The sequence below is a fragment of the Microtus ochrogaster genome, chromosome 7, assembly GCF_000317375.1.
Source record: "Microtus ochrogaster isolate Prairie Vole_2 chromosome 7, MicOch1.0, whole genome shotgun sequence".
Lineage (NCBI taxonomy): Eukaryota > Metazoa > Chordata > Mammalia > Rodentia > Cricetidae > Microtus > Microtus ochrogaster.
The window spans coordinates 83,289,653-83,301,606 of record NC_022014.1 but is presented as its reverse complement, the minus strand read 5'-3'; the positions used below and the strand labels follow the sequence as shown (position 1 = coordinate 83,301,606).

General features: G+C 54.1%; 1 protein-coding gene across 5 annotated transcripts in view; it reads left to right on the top strand.

Annotated features, from left to right (window-relative positions):
* Slc38a10 (solute carrier family 38 member 10) overlaps positions 1-11,954 on the top strand; it is a 55,630-nt gene that overhangs the window by 6,609 nt on the left and 37,067 nt on the right. For all 5 annotated transcript variants that reach the window (XM_026780180.1, XM_013347628.2, XM_005350850.3 and 2 more), the window contains exons 3-7: positions 4,653-4,698; positions 5,514-5,607; positions 7,206-7,349; positions 8,409-8,533; positions 11,368-11,470. In XM_026780180.1, coding sequence (XP_026635981.1) covers positions 4,653-4,698; positions 5,514-5,607; positions 7,206-7,349; positions 8,409-8,533; positions 11,368-11,470 — 512 coding nt within the window. The remainder of the gene's footprint in view (positions 1-4,652; positions 4,699-5,513; positions 5,608-7,205; positions 7,350-8,408; positions 8,534-11,367; positions 11,471-11,954) is intronic.

The window sequence follows — 11,954 nt, the reverse complement described above, 5'->3', positions numbered from 1 at the left end:
GTGGGCTTTCCCCCAGGACTGGTGATTGCGTTCTGTCCGTCTAGATCTTTTCAGTTTAAACAGTTTCACCCACAGGACTAAATGCCACACTCCGCTTTTCTCTGGGTAGTTTGGGTTCAAGGGCACCGAGGGTGCCTTTGCTTCTTTCTGCCCACCAGGTTTGGACTTTCTTGCTGTCTAGTTCATTCTGAGACTCCTTGACCTGGGGGTCAGAGGGCCACTCTTCTGCTGTTGGAACTTGGCCTCGTGGGGGACAGTGGGAAGGAAATTCCCGGCCTCCTGGGGATGTTCCTGGCCCCCAGCCAGCCTCTGGACCGCTGTTCTTACCTGGCCTCTGACCCTCGCACTCGCTGTCCAGTGAGGAAAACGGTGCAGGGTTTGGAGTGAATGAGATGAAGTTGTTCTTGAGAACCGAGGTGTCACACCTCCACCTGTCCTCTTCTGGAGGTGCACAGATGGGCTTCTGCAGTGTGGCCGCTTTTTTCTTCCCAGCATGCTTTGCAGTGGCACCAGTACCCTGATGTCCACTCCTGGCCTCAGAACCCAAGGGATGAGTTCCTTCTCTATTGAGTTGACAGTGGTTTTCTCTTTTCCTGTCACTTGAGGAAGTGAGGTTTGTCAGTGGAACTTGATCCACACTGAGGCAGCCAGTTCTGCCTACCAGGACGCAGGGGAGAGATGGATGGGCATGCCCTTGGTGGTAGGGAGCCATGTTGTAGTGTGTGTTCCTTTCCCTCTGAGATCTCTGTCCATGTTTTGTACCTGGGGTTCCAGCTCCTGTGTCCTCAAAGAAGACGTGAGGCCCTGGGCTGGGGAAGCCATGGCTTCTTACATTTGGCCGGCCAGCCAGTCATTCTTCGAAAGTCCCTGAGAGCTCATACTGGTTTGTCTAGATGTGGGAGATGGAGGGAAAATTGTCAAATGGACACCTAAACGCTGGCTTCCTAGGGCTTGGGCTTTGATTGACTGTGTGGTAACTTCCTGGAAACAACAGAATCTAAATTCCCAGTAGTCTGACTTGTGCTTTTTTTTTTCTTCCTTTTTTCTGTTCTTTTGAGACACAGTTTCTCTGTGTAGCCCTGGCTATTTTAGAACTCACTCTGTAGACTAGGCCGGCCTTGAACTCAGAAATCTGCCTGCTTCTGCCTCCTGAGTGCTGGGATTAAAGGTGTGCACCACCACTGCCCAGATCTTGGACAACGTGGCTTAGTTGTATGGGCTCCATGGGAGTCTCTTAGACTTTCAGTCTCCCAGGACCCCAGATAGTTCTCTGGGCCCTCAGAGCTCTCTGAACCCCTAGACAATTCCTTGGAATCCTGGTCTCCCTGGTCGCAGTGTCTAGGTCCCCAGACAGTCTTCAGGGCTGTCGGCTCAGCACTGTTTACCTTTGTCTATGAGGCGGGGTGACTGGGTGTGTGGGGGCCAGAGCAGCAGGGAGGAAAGGGTCTCCTGTGCCTCCTCCTGCCATGGCCAGCCCTACCAGCAGTGTGGAGCTCTCTCCCTTGTCCTTTGTCCCTTGGTGGGCCAGGAGTCCCTGTGTGCTTATGCCATAACCCGTCAGGGTGCTCGGACAGTAGGCCCTCATTCCCTCAAGGTATGGCAGACCCGACAGATGGCCTCTGTCTGGATGCATGAGAGGACCCTGGTTCGGGTCACAGACTGAGGCTCTGTAGATGAGGTGTGCAGATGGCCTGTGTCCTCATGTGGAGGCCATGGATGAAGGTGAAGAATGTCCAGGGTAGTGGACGTGTCTTCAGCAGGAGCCTGTTAACCATTTGTGCTGCAGGGGAGTCTGGGGACCTTTCTCTCACATGGGCTCCTTTGCATTTAAGTCTTAGGTGTCACCAGCTGTGGCAGTGGCCGCTCTTATCTGACAGACACCTTCCCCTCCAGCCCTGGAGAATGATGTCTACAGGGTGGAGAGCCACAGCACAGTGGGGGTTGTTGGTGATTTGGGCACCAGTTTGTTCTTGCTGTTGAGATTGTCGGGTGGCTTCCGTGCCCAGCTTGTCACGGTCCACATGGCCTTTTGAGTTCATCTCATTTCAGAAGGTGTATTAGGGTTGCTAGTGCATGGTAAAGCACCTTGGCCAAATCAGCTTGGCGAGGAAATGGTTTATTTTATCTTTCTGGTTTTCCGAGACAGGGTTTCTCTGTAACTTTGGAACCTGTCCTGGAACTTGCTCTATAAACCAGGCTGGACTCGAACTCACAGAGATCCACCCGTCTATGCCTTCTGAGTGCTGGGATGAAAGGTGTGCACCACTGCCCGCCCGTGGGCTTGTTTATTTTACAACTCTCAGGTTGTCTCTGTCACTGAGGGAAGTCTGGGCAGGGACTGAAGCAGAGACCATGGTGGGTGCTCCTTACTGGCTTGCTGAGTCTGCTTTCTTATACAGTTCAGGACCGCGTGCCTGGTGTGTCACCACCCACAGTGAGCTGGGTCCTCCGACATCAATCGTTGATTAAGAAAATGCCCTCAGACTTACTGCGGGAAATCTGATGGAGGCATTTTCTCGACTGAGAGTCCTTCTAGATGTCGTTGTGTCAAGTTGACAAAAAAATCCCAACCATGATGGAAGATAACACAAACACATCAGGGACTCCTGGGACACACGAGCTTTAGACCTTGCCCTGGGAGTGTGTGCTCTGGGGGGACGCCACCTCTCTAACAGTGGAAACTGTGTGCCAGTCCCCTGGCGTCTGGAGTTTTCCACGTCAGTCGTGGATGTTACTGGAGCTGTGTCTCCATGACTCCTGGTCAGTGTGCATCTCAGTCTTCATGGGCCTAGAGTGGTACCTGCAAGGGCATGCTGGGTCAGTGTCTCTTGCATGCCCTTGAGTGCCATGGCCTATGTACCTGCCCTTTGGGCTGGTGAGCAAGACTGCCAAGTGGAGCTCACTGGCACCTGGTTTTTTATGCTGCCCCAGCCTCCTGGAGCTGTGCACCTGCCCAGTTCTGCTGGCCCCGTGCCCATGCTACAGTGGGGATCCTCCTTCAAGGCTGTTCCTCCTACACTGTGCCAGGAGTGGCTTAGTTAAAGTCATTGGCCAGCCTTCCCTGCCTTGTATTGCCCTAGTCATGGACAGCAGCCTCTTTCCTGCCTCTTCTGTGTCCCATCTTGAATAGCACCTCTTTCTCGCTTTGCTGTTGCTGGAAATTGTAGGCAGGTGGAGGTAGAATCAGTTCTGCCTGGTGTCCTGTGGCCCTGTTTCTTAGGGAAGTTAGGGACAGGCATGGTGGGCAGAAAGCTGGTCTTGGGCTGGGCCCTGTTGAGAGTGGTCTGGGAGAAGAGAGCGCTAGCTCCCGCTGGTCTTTTGGCTAGCTGATGACGGGAAGCACGTGTGTTCTGTAATTTTCTAGGGCAGGCTGTTCTGTATTTGAAGTGTGCAGTAAGAAGGCTTGAGAGTGGCCGTTGGAATGACTGTGTCCTATGCTGAGTGTTCTGGCCCAGGGCTTGGAGGGTGTCCTTTGGTGACATGACAGGCAGCTGTGAATATCATCTCCTCTGGAGTTTAGTTTTTTGAAATTCTCGGTCTAGACCTTGGGTAACTTTCTGAACTGGGTTTGGTGGGTATGCTAGGTTCTTTCCCAACTGAGTCTGGGAAAGGCCAGAGTGACCCCTGGAGGCCGAAGTCTTTGTTGTTCCCAGGCCAGGCTGAGGCTGGTGCCAACTGTCTGGCTTCTGCCAACTCTGCCTCCTCCTCAGTTAAAAGTAGCACGGATTTTGTTTGGTTCATTCATACCCAGTGGATGTGTGTTTCCTGCTCCTCAGCCTCAGAGGGCTGCTGGCCCAGAGTGAGGGAGGAAACGGGCAGGAAGCTGGGGCTGTGACAAGGTTGAGGCCATCCTGTCACATGTGCTGCCTTTGGCTGCTCCCAGAAGAACAGAACTTCCCTTTGCCCTCATCTGGCTGGACTATGGGGAAAGCACTGGGTGACCGGATATCTGCTAAGGTCCTACGAAGGACCTTGTTGAGTCAGCTTTTAATTTCTCATCTGCTGGAAACAGTTTTGGGTCAGGAGTGAAAGACAGAGCCCCTTCTCCTGGCAGGACACTGCTGTGCCATGCATGTTGGCCATGATCAGCGTCCTTTTTCTGGCTGGCCTGGGCACTGGCGAGTCTCAGAGCTCCTGTTCCTTCCTCCCGGAGCACCATGCTTGCAAAGGCTCCATTTTCTGTGAGTCATAACCAGAGGACAAATATGAAGCCCTTGGCAGTATCCTTGTGATGCAGGGCACAAGTACCAGTTCTAGAGCAGGGTTGAACCTCCTGGGCCCCTCTTGTGGTCTCCCTCTTCCCCTGCCTTTAAATGGGGCTGTATTGGCACTGCTCCAAGCAGGCTACTTCAGCCGCCATGGGCAGAATGCACTACTTAAGGGTCCTGGGTTCCTCTCCCCCTCTTAAAATCTCACGTGAAACAACAGCGAAAACCCCTGCCCTTGCTTCCTTTGCTTTGTTCTGGTTCACGTTGTTTTATTTGAGGTTGGCAGTCCTAAAAAAGTCTAGGGACTAGAGTTTTAATGTATTTCCTTATCCACGAAACTTCCAGCGTACGATGCTTGTCAAATTTCGTCCACAGCTTTCCTCGGCAGCTTTTTTACCAGTCTTTCTCACTGTGGATTGAGCTTTCTTCTCTTCTCTTTCCCAGCATTCCATGCCTACGGCAAGGCCGGGAAGATGCTGGTGGAGACCAGGTAAGCAGTGAGCTGTGCGGGTTCCCACCCCTCTTCCTGCAGCAGTGGAGGGGCTGGGGCTGTTGGGAAGCCAGCGGCTGCTTCCCCTTGTGGCTTGACTCCCCAACTCCGCCATGCTCCTGAAGAGTTACTTAGAGAATAGCTGGAGTCCCTTCACTGTACCCCGAAATGATAGCTGTCAAAGCTGAAAGCCGTAGTTTAGTCTTGCTGAGACTTAGTACGTGAGAATGAGAAACTTGGCGAGCATAGCGAAACGTTTCTCCTGGTATAGCTAATCTCAGTGCTGTTCTTTAAACTGTGTCCCCAACTCTCCTGCAGAAGGGAGGCACTAAACTGAAATGTCACATTGTTTTCATTGAGGGTAAAATTTTATGAGTTGAAAAAATTGTCGGGGAATTACACTTTTAGGCTTCTAAATCAGGGAATTGTAAAAACAGAAGAAAATATTTTTTGGAAGCAGCTGATTATTCCTTTAACTTGTCTGACATCACTGTGAGTTTTTGTTGCACCTGGAAGACTTTCTGAAGCTCCTGTGGAAGGAAAATAGGGTACCCCGCAGAGAATAGTTCAGGGTGACTCAGTAGTCACCCCCAGTGCAATCGAGAGAGCCCCAAACAGCCAGCCCTGTGCGTGTGGACATATAAACCTGCCTCTTACTCAGCCAGATTTCTGGCAGTGCCATGTTGGCCCAGCTCTGCCCAGCTCTGCCAGGCCGGCTGCGCCTGGGTCATGTGTCTTGCAAAGGTGCTGTGTTCTCATCACCAAGCAGCGCTTTCTTTCAAGTCGATCCCAAAGCCTGGTTTCTGTCTTTGCAGCATGATTGGGCTGATGCTGGGGACCTGCATTACCTTCTACGTCGTGATTGGTGACTTGGGCTCCAACTTCTTTGCTCCACTGATTGGATTACGGGTAAGGCACTGTTAGCTGTCTAGTCTGTTTAAATGCTTGTGGTTGCCGCCCAGTGTCTCCTCTTCTGAAACCAGCTGAGACCAGTGTACTTGGCCCAGAGAAGCTTCCCATGCCTGCCAACTGTTACTCAGGTTCCTGGCCTGGATTTCAGAGACTTTACTGGGGTAGTGTCTGAGAGGCTCCAGGAGAGGAAGAGCAGGCTGTGAGACAGCCTGTAGTGTGAGGGGCGGGAAGGAGGAGAGGCATGACAGGTCACACCGCTGTGCAGCCCAGGGGCCTCAGCCTTCTGCTGCTGCCCATCAAATGGCAAAAGAGGCCAGGTCCTCACGTGGCTGCTGTGCTTGGCTGTTGACAGTATACTGAGTCAGGGAGCTGAGTCACCACCCTGCTGAGGAAGGCGTGAAGACACTGCCAATCCGGGCCTATGATGTAGCTCTGTGCATTCTCCAAACCTGCTGCTCCCTGTCCCTGGCGGACCCCACCTGTGAACTCTGCCCCACACGGTCTTCCTCCCCTACTGGGCAACAGCTGTGGCCAGTGAGTGGCTAGGGAGGGTGCGCATGGCCTTGGAGGGTCTCTCCTGTGAGAGTCCTTCACACCTGTTTACCAGATATGACGACGGTAGAGATGGATTTAGTTTGTAAAGATGACAGCTGAGGGGAGGCCCTACTCTGGAATGCAATGTGTTGGATTTAAAAGGTGCTGGAGAAGTTTTCAGTGAGTGTCCTGTGAGCCTAGCCCTGGTCTGTGTTTTGAAGGTATCTGCCCGGTTTGCTTTCCATCCCCCCACTCTTCCTGTGGGTCCAGCGGAGCTATGGAGCAGACCCTCACACAGGTGCTTGGGTCCTTTCTCAAAACCTCCTGACCTGTGGTGGGGCCAGGCATCTGAGAGACTTGCAGGACGGACAGTATTGCCCTCTGCAGCCTTGCAAGTCTCCTGCGCAGAGAGCCGGCATGCACAGAGCCTGTCTGCCTCTTGCTTCCACGCTCAGCCGTGGGGTTGTTTTGGATACGCAGGCATTTGTAGCTGGAGAGTGGATGCTTTCAAGGGTTTGGCAGAGTTCTTCACCTCCACCTGTGCTGTCAGCTATGCAGAAGGATCCCATCCCGGAAGTCAGAGTGCTGGCTGTAGCTGACTTAGATGGTAGATATCCCCAGACCTTTGCTTGCTGGCAGATGCTGTCTGGGGTTTTGCGATGAGTTTTCTGGATCAGAATTTCCTTCTGCAGCAGAGTTGGCTCTGAGTTATGTGGAGAAGTGGTGGTTCCTTCCCCCAACCCTGGGCGCTAGCTGTGCAGGGAATACCCAGAGCAGGATGGTTCCTGCCCGCTCTTGTGTAACAGGGGAGTCTCATTGTGGAGCTTGGCTGGTCCACACCGGGGCCAGAGGTGGTTAGCACTTAGGTCCACATGGCACAGCTGCTGGGAGGGGAGCTTTCAGAGTGACATGCCAGGCTTGACCCCGCCGCCTTCTGTGTAAGGCCTCAAGGTGCTCTTCGGCCTGCAGCGGCTCCTGTCCTGGCGCCACTGGCAAGCTGAGCCTTGGTAGCGAGTAAGCTCAGGCCACAGACCCAGAGGACTCTGCCGGTTCCCTTCCAGGTGACCAACAGCTTCCGCGTGTTCCTGCTCTTCACAGTGTCCCTGTGCATCGTGCTCCCGCTCAGCCTGCAGAGGAACGTGATGGCCTCTATCCAGTCCTTCAGCGCCATGGCGCTCCTCTTCTACACCATCTTCATGTTTGTGGTGAGCGCCACACACACTGCTATGGGGGTGTTAGTGGCTTAGCCCTTCCTGTAACCGTAAGCGTTCATGCCTGAGTCTGGGGCAGCTATCAGCTACCTGTGGGGGATGGGAGGGGGGACTCCGAGTCTTACAAGATGGTGAGTTACTGTCATGTCACGGAGGCCGTATGTATGTCCGATAGTGAGCATCTGAAGCAGGGCAGTTGAACAGCAGGACCAGGGGCTCTGAGACCACATCTCTCTATCAAGGCTCTGGAAAATGCAAGTGTAGCGGCTGTGTGTTTTATGGGAAGATCTTTCATGTGGAACATGTAACCAGATGCATGATGCCACCATGGTGGCATTTGTCATTTTCCTAAAAGCTTTGTGGAGGACAGCGTGGAAGATGGCGTGTGAGGACCTCCGAGAGGGTCCTCACCTTTGCTGCCCGATCTCGCTGAACCCGCAGGACTCCTTTTCACTGGCCAGGGAAGAAGCCGCCCCTCCTGAGAGCAGGGCCATGTGTCCTTGCAGGAGGTCTGTACTGATTGAGGCTGTAGATTTCTCATGGCAGCCGTGGCCTGCCAGTGCCCTGCCAGTGCCCCTCAGCACTCTGAGGACCCGCCCAGTGACAGTTAACTCCTTACTCAGGTAGCCACATCCTCAGTGGCTGACCTCCTGGAAGATGACTGTGTCTGCCTGGGTCAGGGTGAGAAGAGGGAGGACATGCCCTATGACGAGGTCTGCGTTCTGTAATTTGAGAGAGACATCAGGGCTGGGATGGTGAGTGAGGTTTTGCTTCTGTCTCCACTGAGAGACCTGACAGGAGGGGCTCCACCAAGTGCAGAGAAAGCCCTGCAGCCGGGTTCACCCCTCAGCAGTGCTCAGCTTGAGGTATGGACTGAGTACGAGCCAGGGTCCAGAGAATCAGACGAGGGGTGTCCCTGCCCTTCCACACAGCTCAGCTTACAGAACAAGCCATCTCTGATGTCTCCTGCCTCCTCTGAGGCATGCTGTCTGTCTAGTGGGCAGAGCTACACACTGACCACTGACCCTATGCCCTTGTTTCTCCTTGGTCTAGATTGTGCTGTCCTCCCTCAAGCATGGCCTCTTCAGTGGGCAGTGGCTGCAGCGGGTCAGCTACATCCGCTGGGAGGGCATTTTCCGCTGCGTCCCCATCTTCGGCATGTCCTTTGCCTGTCAGTCGTAAGTGCCACTGAGTGGAGGGGTGGGTGTGAGGGTGTGGAGGGGTGGAGAGCTCTGCTTTGCTTGTTTCTTGGGTTGCTTACTCCTGACCACTGAGGAATGATGACTTGTTCTAGTGGCCTGTTTCGTTTCCTCTAGGCTGAAGGAGAGTTTGTGCTCTCTTGGAAGTGAACTCTGCTGGATTAGCTGGATAGGGCACCTAGTTTCCCAGCTCCCACGAGAGGAGAGCTGGCTATGGGGTGCAGCAGCAACCCAGCCATCTGATTGTGCAGAGTCCCAAGGGTTTTGCCAGAATTTAGCTGTTCTTCTTCCACAAACATTGACTTCAGGCTGCTGCTCGGATGGCTGAGGCTGTGTGTGCAGGCGGGCGCTGGCATGTGGAGCTCTGTGAGCACAGAACGGGCTGCTCCACCGTCGCAGCCACACTCGCTACCTTCCCCGTCAGGGTGGCAGGAGCTTGTGACGCTTGCCCGGGTGGGAACAGTACGTGTAAATGTGACATCAGTGGGAAAAGACCATCGGCATGTGCTGGGGGGCTGGCAGAGAAGCCCCCCCCTCCTGTGGTGTCAGTGAGCATGTCTTGTGCCAATCGTAAGCTAGTGTGACAGAAAATTTGCTCACACTGCTGTGTTTACACCCACATGCGAGTTCCAAATCGTCATTCCCACTCACCGGCTCCCTCTTGGCAGCTCTGCCTCCGCCAGACGAGCTCCAGCCTCGCTGTGTAATGTCCCCATTATCGTCGGTGACAGAAGTTACATTCTTGTGCAGCGTACCTAGTTACCACTTGTCCCTTCTGCCTGCGTGTTTGCTTTTCAGAAAACAAGCCTGCGGTTGGGCTTCTTTGGTGGTGGCCACCTAGCAGGCCGCGCACATCTGTGGGGTTGGTTCTCAGTGCAAATGACGGGTTCCTGGAGGATGGACGCCCACCACTGTCTAAGTGCAGGGTCCGTCTTCCTCCCACGAAGGCCTGGGCTCATAAGTGTGCTCTCTTCTGCGCTGGTCACCTGCTGTTCCCAGGCTATAAGCCCTGGAGTGTTTGCTAGGTGAGGTGACAAGAGTTCTTCTTCCCCAGTAGGCCTGTCCCTCCTGGGATGGCAGCCAGCCGGCCCCCTTGCCTTCTGCCTGGTATAGTTCTTGCTGTCATCATCTGACCCTTTGATCTTTCTTCGTGGTCAGTGAATCTTGTGTTATTTAGAACCGTGATCATGGGTCTGGAGAAATGGCCACATAGGACGCAGAAAGCCTCGGTAGAAGAGAGCTCACCCAGAGATCTCACTTGCAGCCTAAGAGTAGTGAGGGCACCTCAAGAGTTGTGTGGTGTCACAGAAGCTGCTCTCTGTAGAGGGGGGTGAGGTGGGAGGGCAGCTGGGACCCGGTGGAAGCCTATGGGTCAGCTTTCTCTCTGTATGAGGGACATCCACCGCGTCCCAGCACCGCAGTGCCCTGGCCTGTGTGTGCATGTGTGTCTGTGTGTATGCACACATGCATCTGTGTGTGTGCACGTGTGTCCTGGTCAGCCAGAGGAGCTGTTGCTGGCCTCCGAGCTGAGACAGGGCTCATGTTAGCTTCCCTTCACTGTCCCTGAAGCTGTGTGGAGTGTGGCTGCCTCGTTTCCTCCTAGCTGACGATTCTGGTGGCCTCTTGTGCTGAGGTTGACTTGGAAGCCTGGGGTAGATGGGATTGCAGCCTTGCCCTCCCACTTATCCTTGCTTGCTTTTTGATCAAGCTAGTTTGTCTCTTTGTTTTTCTTGGACTTTTTGAAGACATTTTTGGGCATGGCTCCACTGATCCTTGTGCTGATCTGTTATTGGTTGCTGGTTTCCAGCATGCAGATGTCTGGTTGCACACATGCGCAGACCCATTTGCCTGGTTGTTCCTAGTCCGACTTCCTTAGTGCCTTTGCTCTTGTCCTGGAAAGCTATAGCCACCTGGGAAGTGCATGAGGGTGGCTACCCGGTTTTCCTCCTGTTCTAACTTAATTCTTTATGTGGTGTCCTGATCCGAGCCATCTCAAACACAGCTCCTGCTTCTCCTCTTAGGTCCCCTCTCCAGCCTTGGCTCCCCACACCTTGCAGGTGCCCTGGTTCTGTATATGCTTATATGCTCCTCAATGTTTTTTTTTTTGGTCCCAAGTCCTCAGACATGCTGTTTTCAGAGTGATAACCTTCATGAGGTTATCCCTGTCCTGCCAGTGATGTGGGTCCCTCCCACCTGTCCAGCAGAAGCACACTCCTGGCACCGGACCTAGGACAGAAGCCAGTTTTTTCGTCACCCTGATGAGAGGCTGTGAGTCAGGCAATGTGCATAGGTTGTCTCCTCGTCCTGCCCATCTTTGTGCCTGCTCACGGGGCTGAGGTGGCCGCGGCTGGCAGTTTGTGTTTCTTTAATTTTCCCATCCCTTGGCAGAGGTACTGCAGTGGCTTCCTGTTTGCTGCTTACAGATCTGCTTTCTGTTTTTTGTGGGGGTGGGGGTGGTGCTTCTCTGTGCATCCTTGACTGTCCTGGAACTCACCCTGTAGACCAGGTTGGCCTCGAACTCTCAGAGATCCCCCTGCCTCTGCCTCCCGAGTGCTGGGATTTAAGGCTAGCTGTACAGGTGTCTGTGTGGAACCTTCCAGGGTGTAGGTTTGGGGTTTTTACCACGATGCCACCCTCCATAGTGTCACCCGAATGCTGCCTGTGGCACCATGGTCTGTGGAGAATGTTTTGGGAAGGAAATGCCAGGGGCTTGTTGCCTGGATTGTTGTAGAGGTCCTAGGAGTTGCCAGGAGGGGGTGAGGCTCTGGAACCTGCTTGTCTGGAGTCTGTGTAACTCGCTTGTCTTCACACAGCCAGGTCCTGCCTACCTATGACAGCCTGGATGAACCATCGGTGAAGACCATGAGTTCCATATTTGCCTCCTCCCTCAACGTGGTCACCGCCTTCTATGTCATGGTAGGAGCCCCTTCCACATTTCTCCTTGATGCGCATTAGCACAGCACACTGCCTCTTGCATGTAAGACCTCATGTTAGCTCCACTGTCCACATGTCCTCCACTGTCCATGTGTCCTCCACTGTCCACGTGTCCTCCACTGTCCATGTGTCCTCCACTGTCCATCCGTCCTCCACTGTCCACGGGTCCTCCACTGTCCATCCGTCCTCCACTGTCCACGTGTCCTCCACTGTCCATCCGTCCTCCACTGTCCCTCCGTCCTCCACTGTCCATCCGTCCTCCACTGTCCACGTGTCCTCCACTGTCCATCCGTCCTCCACTGTCCCTCCGTCCTCCACTGTCCACGTGTCCTCCAGTGTCCCTCCGTCCTCCACTGTGCATCCGTCCTCCACTGTCCCTCCGTCCTCCACTGTCCCTCCGTCCTCCACTGTCCCTCCGTCCTCCACTGTCCACGTGTCCTCCACTGTCCCTCCGTCCTCCACTGTC